We start from the raw sequence: 18,631 nt of genomic DNA on the forward strand, positions 1-18,631 counted from the left end.
GGACGATGTTTCCAGAATGAGATTTTCACTCTGTAGTGGAGTGCATGCTGATATGAAACTTCTTGCCAGATTAAAACTGTGTGCCAGACCGAGACTCGAACTCGGGACCTTTGTCTTTTGCGGGCAAGTACTCTACCAACTGAGCTACCCAAGCATGACTCACGCCCCGTCCTCACAGCTTTACTTCTGCCAGTACCTTGTCTCCTATCTTCCAAACTTTACAGAAGCTCTCCTGCGAACCTTGCACAACTAGCACTCCTGAAAGAAAGGATATTGCGGAGACATGGCTTAGCCACAGCCTGGGGGATGTTTCCAGAATGAGATTTTCACTCTGCAGCAGACATTCCACTGATAATATTTCTGTTACATAAACTAAATTGTTACAGTTTTCATTACAAACTGTTCCCTTGCTCTCCTACTGTATAGCACAAATCAGATTCCATGTTGAAAATTTGACCCTCAGGTAGGCTCAAATGGTTCAAATGGCTCTGAGCACTATGGGACTTAACATCTGTGGTCATCAGTCCCCTAGAACGTAGAACTACTTAAACTTAACTAACTTAAGGACATCACACACATCCATGCCCGAGGCAGGATTTGATCCTGCGACCGTAGCAGTCGCGCGGTTCCAGGCTGAGTGCTAGACCACCGCGGCCGGCGACTCTCAGGTAAAATTCATGATGAATCAAGTCATTGCTATTGAAAAAGGCAATAAACACCATCTTAATCTTGGATTTTTTTTATGTGAGGAAGAAGATGAACACCAAGCAAATCACTGTTGCTTGGTCTCTGGATTGTATTGATAGCATCAGGTCTCATCTCCTGTAATGATGATTCCCAAAAACTGTGGATTCCATATCTTAATATGAGGGAATATTTGCTTTATTTGTTGGTCTCATGTTAACAGGAGTGGTTTTTTTTATATAATCACTCACTCTGTTGATAGGGTGTCTTCTAGTGGCATCTTCAGTTACAGTCATTGCCATGGTTTCTTAGATATTGTTAACCACTGTTCATAAACTTGCAAAGAAGACTTAAAATGTGTCAATACAATCACCTCTATTGTACAGCAGAAATGAGATGGTCGTCTAAACAAAGTGTGTTTTGATTTAATTATCGTCATGTTGATTCTGGTGTTATTTGACATTTGCTATATCTTTTGCACACTTTAGTGATGCATCTTTGATGTTGGTTGACTAAATATTTTAAAATAAGAAAGATTGTGACAATGTGATACTAATAATGACAGCACAAAAATTATTTTTATGATTTCTATTGGTACACAGATTACTACAAGGTATACAACTTTGCTTCTGCCATTTTTCCCCAACATTTGAGGCTTTAATGAAACTAATTGGATACAAATATATTATTCAAAGTACCTTCCATCACTGGCCACTACTTTCTCCCACCTTTCGGGCAGTGTATGAATCCCACGTCAAAAGAATTTTTCATCTTTTGAAGAGAACCTCGAATCGATCCAATTTGTGACTTCCTCATTCGTTCAGAAGCGTTGGGTCAGCCATGTCATGTGCCATTGATCTAAACAGATGATAATCAGAGTGAGCAATGTCTGGAGAATGCGGTAGTGGGGTAGGACTACCCATTTTAATGTTTCCAAGTACATTTTGACTTCTTTTGCAACATGGGGTCGAGCATTGTCGTGCTGCAAAATCGCTTTATCTTGCCTCTCAATGTATTGCAGCCGTTTGGCCTTTAATGCTCTGCTCAAACACATTAAATGCATTTGATAATAAGCACTGTGATTGTTTCACTTGGTTTTAACACCTCATAGTACACGACGCCCAGCTGGTCCCACCAAATGCAGAGCATGATCTTGGAGCTGTCAATCTACATCTACATCTACGTTATTATTCTGTTATTCACAATAAAGTGCCTGGCAGGGGGTTCAATGAACCACCTTCAAGCTGTCTCTACAGTCCCACTCTTGAATGGCATGCTGGAAAAATGAGCACTTAAATGTTTCTGTGCGAGCCCTGATTTCTCTTATTTTATTGTGATGATCATTTCTCCCTATGTGGGTGGGTGCCAACAGAATGTTTTCGCAATTGGAGGAGAAAACTGAATATTTGGTTTGGCCGTTGACGTGGAAGCATGGCCAGAATATCTCCACGATTTTTTGCATTTAGAGTTATCATAATGAACCCATTTTTCATCCCCAATCACAATGCGATGCAGAAATCTCTTCTGTTTTTGCCCCTGAAGCAACTGTTCACAAACACACAAATGCCGTTCAACATCTCTTGGTTTCAGCTCACACAGGAAGCTGTATGGAGAGTTGTGTTGTCATGCAGGAGAACAGTGGCTTTGCTTAATTTTTCATGCCTCTCATTTTTTAAAAGTTTTGCCAACAAAAATTAAGCTGTCCTGTACACTTCAATTTCACAGAAAGTTTCCAGCTGCCACACCATTTCACTCACACACTGTGATACACATATTATTTGCATCACAGCAGAACTGTGTCTGCAGGAACACCTTGCCCTCTTGTGGCAATGCACCACTCTTGTTGCACAGTTGTCTTAACGCAGTGTGACATATAACTTACTTTACTAAAGTCCCTATGTACTAACTGCTATGCAGTGTTCTGTGTAATATGACTACTGGCAGATGTCTATCCAAAATGTGACTAACCACATACTCAATCATTTCATCAACATGGTGCACTCCAGAACTGCAGTGGCTCAACAGCTGCATCAGTGTCCATGATATCACCAGAGAACCAACTATTCTGTATTTATTGCTGCAGAACCAACTATTTTGGATTGTGCTCGTAAAAACTGCCCATTCAACACATCCTCCATTATCACACTCCCATTCGACTAATCCTTCAGTAGCCTTGCCCTCTGCTGGCCTCTTTCTACTCTTTGTTTTTCTTCAGTTTCAAGATTGATTGTCTCCTACAGGAGCTTGTATATTGTTAACAGCTTATTTTGGCCATTCAGAATGGAATGTCAAGTAGAGAAAAATGAACACTTCCAACACATTTTACTCTTTGAGTTTAATTGAGGATTTAGCACTGCAGAAGCCACTAAAAGGATACAGGTTATAAATGGGAGGGAAGCATTTTCTGAGAGGACAGAACAGAAATGATTTTCTCATTTCTGAGAAGGAAAATCTGACTTGTGTGATGAACGACATTCTGCAAGACCATCTCTTTTTTATGAAAATTGTCTAACTCAAAGTTAACATGACTAATTAGAGAGTGTGATGTCTTTTATCTCTGAAGCTCAAGCAGTCTGTCCCAAATTTGATAGGACACAGATTTACAATGGTGACTACCCTTTACCTAAATTTGTTTTTATTTTATTCCTTACTGGTGCAGAATTACAAATGTATTTAGCTCCGCATATTAGCATCCTTAAATGCTGGAATCCTTGTGTCTTCTCCAAACTGCCTACCTTTAAGGTAACCGTGGCCACCACAAGCTTCTCGGCATTCTTGAGTTCCATCAACTGTTACACTAGTTACCAAATATTTTCCCACTGATGCTATCTGTTGTAGCTCCTTTGCTGCAATGATATCCTATATGAAAATGGATACAAGACACAATAAGATATTCCACAGTATGAATAGTTACCTAATAATTATTGATACTTATGCAATGAATCTGAAGCTCTATGTTAATTTCTAGTGTGTAGAGAAAAGAGTATTGCAGTAAAAATTTACCTTTGGGTGCTGGTTGTCAAGAGCCTGTCCAAGAAAGTCTGTAAAAATCTTGAAAGCAAAGCTCGATGCTAAGTAGGGGAAAAGTCTCCATTGCTGAAAATATATGCCGTTCATGAAAACTACTGCAATGTAGAAAAAAAATTAAAAGACAAAAGGAGTGAGAGGACGAGAAAAAAGAAAGGAGGAGAAATGGAGACAATGTCTATAACTTCTTAAGTGTTAGATAATTAAAGTGAATTCTGTTTTAAATTACTGCCATACTGTTACACATAAATTCAAAATCTCTGTATTTCAGATAATAATGGTGCTGAGTTACAGACTATCAACAAGTCACATTTTAAATGTGCCACATGACAACTGCACCATTCCTTGAAACATTGAAATGCTTCACATACCACTCCAAATGGACATCAATAACCACGTGCTAGAAGTGGTGGTAATTGGGGTGAAAGGTAGGTGGAGGATACACTCAAGTCTAAAAGAAGTCACTCCTGTTCCAAAACATGTCAGATTACATGAAGGCTGCATTAGATATGCCAAGCAAAGCCTACGTGTATGTGAGGAGTCTTGTAATAGCAGCAATATTTCTTCAATACCTTCTGGATGGTAATGCTCATCAAATCTGTGGTATCTTTGATAAAGCTACATGTGCCTCATTCTAAATGGCAGGAACCTCATGGACCTTGGGCTTCATTGGTTGGGAACAGGTTTGGCAAATCCAGGTTTTCTAAGCAGGGTCTGGTGAGCACTGCCAGCCAACTGCACTGTAAGCTCTGGGCATTCCTCAGCGACCACTGTGAGGCGTGACAGCGGAATGATGAGCCCAGACAGCAAGGATGTTACAAACCTGTACTTAAAAAACTCATTCTCAAGGCCAGCTGTGTGCTGACAATATGGATAGCTGCTGAGGTGGAACAGTTGCTAGCAGGTAACCCCATGGAATCTACTGCATCTTATTTGTTTAAGACTTTACCCAGGTAAGTGGGGACTCTGTCTGGGTGGAAACATGTGTTTCTAGCTGCTACACTCCTAGTGGTTCAGGTTCTTGATTGGGCAGTATTAACCCCAAAGGATCTCATCTGGCAAGTCAATATCAGATGCCTGCCAATACAAGAAAAAGCAGTGGTAGTAACAGTCTATATCCTGTGGTAGATAATCTTTTTGTTGTAATGAAACATGGGGAAGATACTTCTGCAGCATTGTAGCCTTCCTACATGTGATTGGTCGACTTATCGTGGGCAAGCTGTACCTCACCCTACACTTTGCTTGAAGTGCCAATGTTTGGCACATACCACCGCCATTTTCAAAGGTTAAGCAAGGTGTGGAAGACGTGATTCAGTCCAAGAACCAGGTACTCAATGTACTGCCCCATGCATGTGTGTCAATTGCTGCCAAAATTATACAGTTTGGAACAAAGATAAGAAAATTCAAAAATGAAAGTACTAAATGCATCTCATACTCTTAAAAACACACAGTCACTCAATTGCATGAACTCGTTCACTTCTGCATTTAAGCAGGCCTTAGATAAGACTGTATTGGCTCCCAGAAGTTGACAGCTGAACAGATCACAACAACCAGCAGTTGTAAATGTACCTACAAACTTGCATCACCAATGGAACAATCAAGCTTTCCTACAAGTGAAATAATGGTGGCATCAGAACCAACTGTCAATAAGAATAACATACCAACATGGCAAACAGAAAAAGACAATAAAAAATGTTTCTGTAAAACAGCCTTATCTCCATTCCCGGAATTCAAGGTAAGGATGAAGAAAAACAATAGCCCAAAATATTCTGGCCCAGAACAAAACATTATTAACTCAGGGATGACCAATTTGTATGTCTCCACATTTTAAGCTATCTCACACCCCTGAGTTATGTAGCCGCATTGCCCACAAAATTGACAAACTTGGCATAGAGAGAGCTAAAGGAGGGTGACTATTTTCATAAACAAAGTATACCACTCTTCTCTCTCCCTGTAACCACCACCTTACAAGCAGTCACAGTACTGGCACATGTGCACCACAGGATGAAAATATCTTCCCTCTGCCAGTGCCCAAATGAAATGCTATACAAAGAAGCTCTAAAGAACTCATAATGCATCTCCTCCAATCATTCCTTCTATATGGGGATTTTAACACATGCAGTGTGCTTTGCAGTTCTGCAACTACTTGTCCCATGGGCAGAGCAATCAAGAGCCTCCTAATGTCATTCCATACATATCTGTTGAATATTTGGCAGAGCATGGACTTCAGCATTGCAACAGAGTTGTTCACTGCTATCGATCTCTTGGTATGCTCTCCATCACTGTCCACACATGTCTCAATGGCAAGAGGTCAATGACTCACACTCAAATGCAGGAAGTATCCTCATTCACCTGACAGACAGAATGGTGTTCAAAGGAAAGCTGCCACTATGTGTGCTCAGTAGGGCAGACTGTACACAGACAGCCACTTTGCTGTATTTAAGCACCATGACAGCACCCATGAATGGGTGGATCATATTACCACAATAATCCATCACACTGTTGAAGCATCCATTCCATAGTTTTCAGGCCAGCTAAAAAGGTAGCCCGTCTCTTGGTGGAATGACAAATGCCACTCTGCAATCAGAGCCATGCAGGCAGCTCTACATAAGTTCATGTACTCATCAACAGCTTAGAACCTCATGGCCTTTCATGTAACATGGGTGAAATGTTGCCAAATTGTTAGAGAGAGGAAGAAGAGATCATGGCAACTGTTCCTGAAAACCAATACCATTCAACTAAAAGTAAAATCATATGAGAGACCATCAGAAGGCTAACTAGGAGAGGTGGCTGCTGTAATGGGGAACAAAAGTCTCCAGACCAACCTGTTAGAAACTGCCCAGACAGAGGTGAAATATTTCAACACAGTTACCACCAATGCCAGTCAGTATCCAGCTATTCAACACTACAGAGAGGCCACTGGGACTTTCAAGCGGAACTGGATTCTGCACTACCTGCTGCTAATGACATGTCAGATGGTCATGATTTGGTCCACTACACCATATTACATCTAACACGGTGATGTAAAGAATGTTTCTTGCTCTTTTTAACTGTATTTGGGCTCCAAGACACATTTCCAACACCTGGAGAGAAGAAATTTTAATTCCACTTTTAAAACCGAAGAAGGACCATACATGCTTGAGTAGTTATTATAGTGTTTTCCTCATTAACTGCAGAGGGAAGAGCTTGGAAAATATGGTCAGCCACTACCTGGTTGCATCTTAGCACACAAACAGCTCCTAAGTTGCTGTAAATGTCATTTCAGGAGATATCACTACACCTTTGAAACCTGGTTCTCCTGGAAATTTCTATACAACAAGCTTTTCTGCACAGAAACATTTTTTTGACACTGAAAGGGCCTATAATAATACTAGGGGGAACGAATCGTTGAATAGCTCTACAAATGGGGATTTCGAGGACCCCTCTTTATACAGTCCTTCCTTTCGTCACATTATTTTAAAAACTGAATTGGTGATGTCCTCTCCGAGAATGTCCTCAAGATAGTTCCTAAGTGTCAATATCTTTGCCATTGCTATTAGTAGTATAACATTCTTAGTTGAAAGTCCTATCCAGCGTACTCTGTTTGTGGATGACTTCTCCTTCTTTTGTTCCCTTCCAGTCTTGCAACAAATCATCTTAGGCGAATGGATAAAGAAGACATGTTTCACTTTATCAACAAAAAGTCTATGTGACCTTTTTAACTGTTGATGTTCTGTTTTTAACTTTTGTGAGTTGAATATGAGGGACATAGTATTCAATTTTGAAGCTTTTCTGGGCCTCACATTTGATTTTAAGCTTGCCTGTTTACCACATCTTAGGGGTCTGAAAACGCTGTCCCTTAAAGCAATCAATATTTTAAAATTTCTTAGTCACAATTCATGGTAAAATGTAAATGTCATGTGACTAGGGCCTCCCGTCGGGTATATCGTTCGCCGGGTGCAAGTCTTCGGATTTGATGCCACTTTGGTGACTTGGACATCAAACAAGTCATGGTGAACAGACCAAACCTGTCTGCTACAGTTTTACAGAATGTCAGTGCAATCTTGGCTTGACCATGAGTACATGGTGCAAGGCTCTGTATGACCTTCCTATTTAAAAATGTTGGTCATGGTGCACCATGAAGAAATTAGGCCACCAGTGCCTCTGAAAAGAGACTAGTTAGCTGTCATTTAATATCAGGTGGTGACTCCCCTTGGTGTGACAGCCTATGAGACATTTTTTCACAGACACTTGCTTACCATACCATTGCTCATCCACAAATGGAAAGACTTTTTAACCATTGACAATGACCAATGAGATCCTATGAGATTTGTGAAAAGGATTGCCTTTTAAAAACATGTGTGGCTGATTTTAAAGTTTTATAAATTTACAAAAAGGTTGGAGCAGGTCTCTGTAAATCTCTACCTTGGCTCCTATAGAGGCTCAGAATTATTCTAGACTAGTTGTACCCAGCCACACTTTGGTTTGACTCTGTCTGCTTAAGTGGAAAAAAAGGAAAAGAGAGAGCACACTTTTATAATATGTATGGGTGTTAGATATACATCCTAATCTCCTCCTCTCCCCTATCTTTCTCCATTGCCCCCTCTCTTTCCTTTGTCCATCTCCTCCTCAGTGCCCCTCTCTCCCCCCCTCTCTCAGTCCATGATCTCCTCCCCCATTTCTCTGACCACCTTCTCCTCACCCACCCATCTACCCATCTCCTACTGCTCCCCTGCCCCCCCTCGTACATATCCTGTTTCCTATGTCCATTTCCTCCTGCCCCTCTGCCCATCTCTCTCTCTCTCTCTCTCTCTCTCTCTCTCTCTCTCTCTCTCTCTGATCTTGAGCCTTGTTTGTTGTTATTTCAAATTCAGATTCTGTAGTAATCTAATCATAAATCAATAAGCCATAAATACAACTTTCCTGTTTGCTACTAAAATTTCACGTGTTTAAACATTTATTACAGTAACATGAAAAAAATCTGAAGTAAAAAGTAAATCAAAAAGGTACATTTTGAGATTTTGAGTAAGTGTTTCCAAAAACTGTAATTGTATGAGCAGACGAAACAGGATGGTTTTTGGAGGACGTGGTGCTGGAATGGATTAGGCATGTGTGGAACCGCTCTCTTGGCGCAATGCTTGGTTTACGCAGTCTTTTGGTATTAGATGCATATGCAGGCCATACAACACCTGCAGTAAAACGAAAATTAGACGAAAGCAAAATGGACATCAGTAATTCCACGTGGGATGACATCAATTTTGCAACCACTTGATGTCTGTTTGAATAAACTGTTTAAGGACAAGTTTAAACGCATGTACGCAACTGGCTTTCAAAAAGCGACAGACAATTGACACCAATGTGAGGTGTAAAACGCGCAAGTTTGTTGCAAGTGTTCCAATGGATTTATGATGCATGGAAGTGTGTTCCAAATCAGACTGTACAACAAGCATTTATTTTATAAGTGTTGCTACTCTGCATAGCACAGGATAGAAAAGCATGGAAAGCTGCATCATAGACTGCTATGGACTGAACACAACAACAACACACTCTGCACTTGAAGTCATCACTAAAAATCTCCTAGGAAAATCCGACAGGCAAGACTGTTTGGGATGTATGTCAATATGGCACCTCTACATTCTGAATTTTTTCCTACCTGTGACAAGAGATGGTTGCTAATAGGAACTTTTATGAATTGTGAATCACATGCAGTATTCTCTTATCCATAAGAAAAATCCAAATGTAAATATTATGTCATGTATTCTTTTGTGTTTGCTGCTATCTCATTTAAATCCTGTCTGCCTAATAAAACTATGAAACTAGAGTCAGACAACAGCAAACTCGGAAGAATATACATATCATGTCATGTCATGTTTACATTCATATTATTCTTATGCTGAATAGTGATACAGTCAGAAATGAAGAATGGCAACTGACTAGATTTTTTAATCTAAGATGACTCTAATTTCTGTGCAGAGTGTAATGTAGTAAAGAGGCATCTGCAAAGATTTTCAAATGGAGAAAAATGTTCGCTAAACTTTAGTTCAGAACATCATCTATCATAAGCAGTCTATTATTTGGTTATTGTTGATCATTATCATAGAATGCAGCAGTGTAAGTAACAACAAATAGCAGCATCTCGCCATTGTTTTGCTACTGAGACAATTCCTCTTTTTTATTGTAAGCGGTGGTAGTGTGCACAAAAGCATGCCATGCTGTGAGCGGCGACAGGTCCTACACACTCATTATCAGAATGTGACAAACAACGCACGACACAGTACAATAATGCATTTTCAGCTTGGAGTGACATAAACACCTATAACAAAGAGAACGGCACTTATCAGATCAAAGCAAAATAAGCAATCGATTCAAACCAGACGAAGAACGTCGAAAAGGAAGGGTACCTGTATAAATACGGATGGAGCGCCTGACGCATAGCAATGGAAAGCTTAACTGCTAAGCTTACAACTCGAACCAAACTACTGTAGCTGTATCTTCAACCATTCAACCTAAATTGTGTCTCATGTTACAATGGACTAACTTAGTTTTGATTTGGAGGTGCGGTCTAAAACTTTTCTCTCCCCTTGGATTTCGAGTCTCAAATTTCAGGTGCGGATTAGATTTGGGAATTTTTTTCCCCCTTGATTTTGAGTCTCATTTTTCAGATGTGGCTTAGATTAAAGTTTGACTTAGATTCCAGTAAACATGGTAATTGCAAGTCCCTGAAAGTTTTTGACTGAGTGCTTTGAAATTTTAATGCAACTTTGCATTGGAATGTGTACGCATTTTTATATAACTATTCTATATGCAATATATAATTTTTTATAAATTCAATAACAGGGAAACACTATTATAAAAAATCTTAAAAAATTACACATAAAAAAGTTTCTTATCTGCTCCGATTCCCTTACTGCTTTACAAGCACTGCCACAAATGTGCCCAGCAGAGAAAATGACCCAGTCAACACAAGACAAACTTTCTTCCTTCAACAGCAAGGGAAGCAGATATCATTCTGGTGGGTATTAGAGCACGCTGGAATCTGAGGTAACAAGTGTGGGGACCAGGTAGTGAAGGTGACCTACAGGGGGCATAGGCTGCCATCTATCGGCTGAGGCAGAGAGCCATGCAGCTGGGGGGGACGGTGTGGCTGGCAGTGAGGTACAACAATGTGATTCGTGAAACAAACCGTACAACCATACTGTTCCTCACACCACAGTCACCCCAACAGGATGAAGTAAGCTTGACCGTTCTCCAAATAGCACACTGTCCCCTAACATTTGGCTTCATATTGTAGCAAGGAGAACAACGCCTGTGGCATACAAATTATTATATGCTGCATTTTAACTGAATGCACCTTGTACTGTGATGAAAGGGCAGAGTCAAATTTAGGTGATGGTCTGCCCACTATTTCACGTGACGATAAGACGAGCATGGTAAAGCTTTTAAATTTTTGTATGGTGTCTGGGCTCCATCTTATGCTTTTAGCCTCAAGTTTTTAGTGTGTTGCAGAGTATCTGGCTGGCTCATCTGTTTTATTCCACTGATCAGCCAGCCGCAGTTATCTGCTCTTCTATTTTAACTCTTTTCTCTGAATTTCTCTTTTCATTCTAAACTTGAAAATGGACAAACTGCATGATTTGTGTGAGGATGTGTGTGTGTGTGTGTGTGTGTGTGTGTGTGTGTGTGTGTGTGTGTGTTTTAGTGCATTTTTATTAAGTTTTATTATTCTGCCACTTTCATCCAGAATTGTCTCACAGAATTTTAGTGTGGGTACTAAAGATCTTTCTGCCATGTGCCCAGAATATATTATCATTATCATCATCTACATCTATGCGACTACTCTGCTATGCACAATAAAGTGCCTGGCAGAAGGTTCAATGGACCACCTTCAAACTGTCTCTCTACCATTCCATGCTCTAATGGTGCGCGGGAAAAGTGAGCTCTTAAATTTTTCTGCGCAAGCCCTGATTTCTCTGATTTTATCATGATGACCATTTCTCCCTATTTAGGTGGATGCCAACAGAATGTTTTCACAATCGGAGGTGAAAACTGGTGATTGAAATTTCATGAGAAGATCCCGTCGCAACGAAAACTGCCTTTGTTTTAATGATTGCCACTACAAGTCACGTATCATGTCTGTGATACTATCTCCCCTATTTCATGATAATACAAAACGAGCTGCCCTTCTTTGTACTTTTTTTGATGTCATCCGTCAGTCCCACGTGATGCGGATCCCACACCACACAGCAATACTCCAGAATAGAGCAGACAAGTGTGGTGTAAGCAGTATCTTTAGTAGACCTGTTGCACCCTCTAAGTGTTCTGCCAATGAATTGCAGTCTTTGGTTTGCTCTACCCACAATATTATCTATGTGATCATTCCAATTTAGGTTATTTGTCATTGTAATCCCTAAGTATTTAGTTGAATTTACAGCCTTCAGATTTGTGTGACTTAGAGCATAATCGAAATTTTGTGGATTTCTTTTAGTACTCATGTGAATAACTTCACACTTTTCTTTATTCAGGATCGATTGGCACTTTTCACACTATACAGATATCTCATCTAAATCATTTTGCCATTAATTTTGGACATTTTATGACTTAACAAGATGGTAAATGAGAGCATCATCTGCAAACAATCTAAGACGGCTACTCAGATTGTCTCCTATGTCGTTAATATAGATCAGAAACAATATAGGGGAGGTAACACTTCCTTGGGGAATGCCAGATATTAGTTCTATTTAACTCAATGACTTTCTGTCTGTTACTATGAACTGTGACCTCTCTGACAGGAAATCACAAATCCAGTTGCGCAACTGAGGCAATATTCCATAGGCATAAAGTTTGATTAGAAGATGCTTGTGAGGGATGGTGCCGAATGCCTTGTGAAAATCTAAAAACATGGAATCAATTTTGACTTTCCTTGTTGATAGCACTCATTACTTCATGAATATAACGAGCTAGTTGTGTTTCACAAGAACAATATTTTCTGAATTCATGCCAACTATGTGTCAATGAATCATTTTCTTTGAGGTATTTCATAATGTTCAAACACAATATATGTTCCAAAACCCTACTGAAAATCGACATTAGTGATATGGGCCTGTAATTCAGTGCATTACTCATACTTCCTTTTTTGGGTATTGGTGTGACTTGAGCAATTTTCCAGTCTTTAGGTATGAGTCTTAATCTGAGTGAGCAGTTGTACATAATTGCTAAATACTGAGCTATTGTATCAGCACACTCTGAAAGGAACCTGACTGGTATACAATCTGGACCGGAGGCCTTGCCTTTACTAAGTGATTTAAGCTGCTTTGCTACAAGAAGAATACCTACTTCTATGTTTTTCATCCTGGCAGTTGTTCTTGATTAGAATTCAGGAATATTTACTTCTTCTTCTTTGGTGAAGAAGTTTCGGAAAACAGTGTTTAATAACTCTGATTTAGTGGCACTGTAATCAGTGATGTCACTGTTGTTACTGCGCAGTGAAAGTATTGACTGCATCTTGCCACTGGTGTGCTTTGTGTATAACCAGAATCTCTTTGGGTTTTCTGCCGGATTCTGAGACAGAGTTTCATTTTCAAACTTCTGCAAAACTTTGCCAATCTTGGGGATTTTGTGTTCTTTTAAATTTGGCATCCTTTTTTCATTGCTTCTGCGACAACGATCTGACGTGTTTTGTGTACCAGGGGGGATCAGCACCATCACTTATTAATTTATGTGGTATATATCCCTCAATTGCCATTGACAACTATCCCTTTGAAATCATTTCACATCTTTTCTATGCATACATGATCATGTACGCTTACATCATCATCATTATCATCATCATTGTTAATGACTTCCCATGATTATTCAGTATGAGCTAAAGAAGGAATGGTTGATGCTACCCAACAACTCATCTCTCCTACTCTCCTGTGGCTCACTACAAAGTAATTGCATTTTGTTTGATTTCTTACACATTTATCTTCACATCTGTATTGCACTATATTTCTTGTTTGGTGACAAACATGTTCTGTTAACTCACAGTACTTACTGTTGACAACAGTAATGCCTGCTTTATTCTTCACCCTCAAGCTTGCATTCAGCAGTGCTCAGTTTGATATCAGGTCTGTTTTTCTGGCAGTGCTTGTGTTATGTTAATAGAGAATTCTAACAGTTTGGATGTGTTTCATCTACATCTACATGACTACTCTGCAATTCACATTTAAGTGCTTGGCAGAGGGTTCATCGAACCACAATCATACTATCTCTCTACTATTCCACTCCCGAATAGTGAGCGGGAAAAACGAACACCTAAACCTTTCTGTTCGAGCTCTGATTTCTCTTATTTTATTTTGATGATCATTCCTACCTATGTAGGTTGGGCTCAACAAAATATTTTCGCATTCGGAAGAGAAAGTTGGTGACTGAAATTTCGTAAAAAGCTCTCGCCGCGACGAAAAACGTCTATGCTGTAATGACTTCCATCCCAACTCTTGTATCATATCTGCCACACTCTCTCCCCTATAACGCGATAATACAAAACTTGCTGCCCTTCTTTGCACCCTCTCGATGTCCTCCGTCAATCCCACCTGGTAAGGATCCCACACCGCGCAGCAATATTCTAACAGAGGACAAACGAGTGTAGTGTAAGCTGTCTCTTTAGTGGACTTGTTGCATCTTCTAAGTGTCCTGCCAATGAAACGCAACCTTTGGCTCGCCTTCCCGACAATATTATCTATGTGGTCCTTCCAACTGAAGTTGTTCGTAATTTTAACATCCAGGTACTTAGTTGAATTGACAGCCTTGAGAATTGTACCATTTATCGAGTAATCGAATTCCAACAGATTTCTTTTGGAACTCATGTGGATCATCTCACACTTTTCGTTGTTTAGCGTCGACTGCCACCTGACACACCATACAGCAATCTTTTCTAAATCGCTTTGCAGCTGATACTGGTCTTTGGATGACCTTACTAGACGGTAAATTACAGCATCATCTGCGAACAGTCTAAGAGAACTGCTCAGATTGTCACCCAGGTCATTTATATAGATCAGGAACAGTAGAGGTCCTAGGACGCTTCCCTGGGGAACACCTGATATCACTTCAGTTTTACTCGATGATTTGCCGTCTATTACTACGAACTGCGACCTTCCTGACAGGAAATCACGAATCCAGTCGCACAACTGAGACGATACCCCATAGCTCCGCAGCTTGATTAGAAGTCGCTTGTGAGGAACGGTGTCAAAAGCTTTCTGGAAATCTAGAAATACGGAATCAACTTGAGATCCCCTGTCGATTTTTTACTGATAAAGAGTTTGCCGACATGCACATTATGTATATGTTCCCTGAAAGCAGTGGACAAGTGGCACAGTAACAGTATGCTGAACTGTACCAATAGCAACACCACACAAAGCACCATACTTCTGCATCAGCATTGTTGTAATACTGTGTGCTTTGTGTTGTATACTTAAGTAACTGAATATTACAAGCTTTATCACAGTTGTGAAGATATTTTCACACAAAGGTAACTTGGCTAATAAACTGAACTAATCATACTTACATTAATACTATGTAATAAGTCATTGGAGGCCACAGCTCTGTTACACCAAAATGCCCACAAAATTTTCCAGATCAAACTCTGAAGTTCAAGTTCCCTTGTACATACTTCATATCCATCAAATAACACTAAGAGGTCTGGGAGGCTAATTATAAATGTATAGTATTTTTAAATGTGTGCTCACACATGTTGTATAGCATATTATATAACTGATTTCAATAGGATTTAGTAATCTATCTACAATTAAATACTGTTATGCACTGTACCACAATCTATTGGTTATGGCCTGTAGATTAAAACTGAAGAAACTGCAAAAAGGTGGGAATTTAAGGAGATGGGACCTGGATAAACTAAAAGAACCAGAGGTTGTACAGAGATACAGGGAGAGCATAAGGGAGCAATTGACAGGAATGGGGGAAAGAAATGCAGTAGAAGAAGAATGGATAGCTTTTAGGGATGAAGTAGCGAAGGCAGCAGAGGATCAAGTAGGTAAAAAGACGAGGGCTAGTAGATATCCTTGGGTAACTGAAGAAATATTGAATTTAACTGATGAAAAGAGAAATATAAAAATGCAGTAAATGAAGCAGGCAAAAAGGAATACAGACGTCTCAAAAATGAGATCGACAGGAAGTGCAAAATGGCTAAGCAGGGATGGCTAGAGGACAAATGTAAGGATGTAGAGGCTTATCTCACTAGGGGTAAGATAGATACTGCCTACAGGAAAATTAAAGAGACCTTTGGAGATAAGAGAACCACTTGTATGGACATCCAGACCTCAGATGGAAACCCAGTTCTAAGCAAAGAAGGGAAAGCGGAAAGGTGGAAGGAGAATATATGGAGGGTCTATACAAGGGCGATGTACTTGAGTACAATATTATGGAAATGGAAGAGGATGTAGATGAAGACGAAATGGGAGATACGATACTGCGTGAAGAGTTTGACAGAGCACTGAAAGACCTGAGTCGAAACAAGGGCCCTGGAGTAGACAACATTCCATTGGAACTACTGACGGCCTTGGGAGAGCCAGTCCTGACAAAACTCTACCATCTGGTGAGCAAGATGTATGAGACAGGCGAAATACCCTCAGACTTCAAGAAGAATATAATAATTCCAATCCCAAAGAAAGCAGGTGTTGACAGATGTGAAAATTACCGAACTATCAGTTTAATAAGTCACAGCTGCAAAATACTAACGCGAGTTCTTCACAGACGAATGGAAAAACTAGTAGAAGCTGACCTCGGGAAAGATCAGTTTGGATTCCGTAGAAATGTTGGAACACATGAGGCAATACTGACCTTACGACTTATTTTAGAAGCTAGATTAAGGAAGGGCTAACCTACGTTTCTAGCATTTGTAGACTTAGAGAAAGCTTTTGACAATGTTGACTGGAATACTCTCTTTCAAATTCTGAAGGTGGCAGGGGTAAAATACAGGGAGCGAAAGGCTATTTACAATTTGTACAGAAACCAGATGGCAGTTATGAGAGTCGAGGGACATGAAAGGGAAGCAGTGGTTGGGAAGGGAGTGAGACAGGGCTGTAGTCTATCCCCGATGTTATTCAATCTGTATATTGAGCAATCAGTAAAGGAAACGAAAGAAAAATTTGGAGTAGGTATTAAAATCCATGGAGAAGAAATAAAAACTTTGTGGTTCGCCGATGACATCGTAATTCTGTCAGAGACAGCAAAGGACTTGGAAGAGCAGTTGAACTGAATGGATAGTGTCTTGAAAGGAGGATATAAGATGAACATCAACAAAAGCAAAATGAGAATAATGGAATGTAGTTGAATTAAGTCGGGTGATGCTGAGGGAATTAGATTAGGAAATGAGACACTTAAAGTAGTAAAGGAGTTTTGCTATTTGGGGAGCAAAATAACTGATGATGCTCGAAGTAGAGAGGATATAAAATGTAGACTGGCAATGGCAAGGAAAGCGTTTCTGAAGGAGAGAAATTTGTTAACATCGAGTATAGATTTAAGTGTCAGGAAGTCATTTATGAAAGTATTTGTATGGAGTGTAGCCAAGTATGGAAGTGAAACATGGACGATAAATAGTTTGGACAAGAAGAGAATAGAAGCTTTCGAAATGTGGTGCTACAGAAGAATGCTGAAGATTAGATGGGTAGATAACGTAACTGATGAGGAAGTATTGAATAGGATTGGGGAGAAGATAAGTTTGTGGCACAACTTGCCCAGAAGAAGGGATCGGTTGGTAGGACATGTTCTGAGGCATCAAGGGATCACCAATTTAGTATTGGAGGGCAGCCTAGAGGGTAAAAATCGTAGAGGGTAAAAATCGTAGAGGGAGACCAAGAGATGACTACACTAAGCAGATTCAGAAGGATGTGGGTTGCAGTGGGTTCTGGGAGATGAAGAAGCTTGCACAGGATAGAGTGGCATGGAGAGCTGCATCAAACCAGTCTCAGGACTGAAGACCACAACAACAACAACATGCACTGTACTGTGAATCACTTAATCTTCAATATTCATTGGTTTCCAGCAGAGCTCAGTGGTTTTCTTGTATGCCAATGGTATGGACAGTGCTCGTAGTTGTAGGTTGCCAGCTGAATGAATGTACAGGGTGGAGCAACAGAAAACATGAAGTCAGTGCAGTCTTCTACTGAAGCTGGCATTGTTTCTACCTTGTTTTTGGGACACTTTGTTAAGTATTTATATGGTTTATATATATAAAAAATATTGAGCCATTAATCATAGAACTAACTCATGAGAGTAACATTTTAGATTGCTTGGTTACAGCGTTGGCCAAATATTTTGACTCAGTTATTGTGGAGTACAGAATTAGAGGTCATAAGGCTATTATAATATCACTGATTATGGATGTCAAGATGAATGTAAAAATATTAGTAACTGCAATAATAAGAGATTTCAGATTACCTGAGGAGTGAACATCAAACATTCATCTCTGAGGCTGAAAATAGACCAAGTTCAGGACTACTGTACAATGTGCCTTGGACAGATATATGCCACGTAAAGTTGTGAGGGATGGAAAAGACCTACTGTAGTTTGACAGCCAAGTTAAGAAGAATTCCAAAAGCAAAGAGAGCTTCAGCCCAGATTTAAAAATAGACAAAACTGTGCTGGTGTAAACTGTAGCCAGCACACCAGTCAGCAAAGAGGTTGAGAGAAGATCGATAGTAGGCACTGGAGCAAGCTTGCCTAACAAGAGAGAGGCCAAAGACAGGCTCACAAGCAATTTGCTGCCAACACCCTCTTGACTGCAAGTATTTAGACCACCACCGCTGACTGGAGGGGTCAGTCCCAGTCAGTCACAGAGCCAGTCGCAAATCAACTCAGTTACTAGCTCAGTCACTATTCTAGTTGGCGTTTGTCAGTTCACGTCACCAGCTATGGGAGTGTAGGGTTTATAGTGGAACTTATACTT

General features: G+C 40.0%; 1 protein-coding gene across 5 annotated transcripts in view; it reads right to left on the bottom strand.

Annotated features, from left to right (window-relative positions):
• Window positions 1–18,631, bottom strand: part of LOC126339492 (peroxisomal acyl-coenzyme A oxidase 3-like) — a 99,826-nt gene that overhangs the window by 16,525 nt on the left and 64,670 nt on the right. For all 5 annotated transcript variants that reach the window (XM_050001638.1, XM_050001639.1, XM_050001637.1 and 2 more), the window contains 2 exons: window positions 3,688–3,780; window positions 3,420–3,543 (listed from right to left, as the gene is read on the bottom strand). In XM_050001638.1, the coding sequence (XP_049857595.1) occupies window positions 3,420–3,543; window positions 3,688–3,780 (217 nt within the window). The remainder of the gene's footprint in view (window positions 1–3,419; window positions 3,544–3,687; window positions 3,781–18,631) is intronic.

The sequence above is a fragment of the Schistocerca gregaria genome, chromosome 1 (assembly GCF_023897955.1).
Source record: "Schistocerca gregaria isolate iqSchGreg1 chromosome 1, iqSchGreg1.2, whole genome shotgun sequence".
Classification (NCBI taxonomy): domain Eukaryota; kingdom Metazoa; phylum Arthropoda; class Insecta; order Orthoptera; family Acrididae; genus Schistocerca; species Schistocerca gregaria.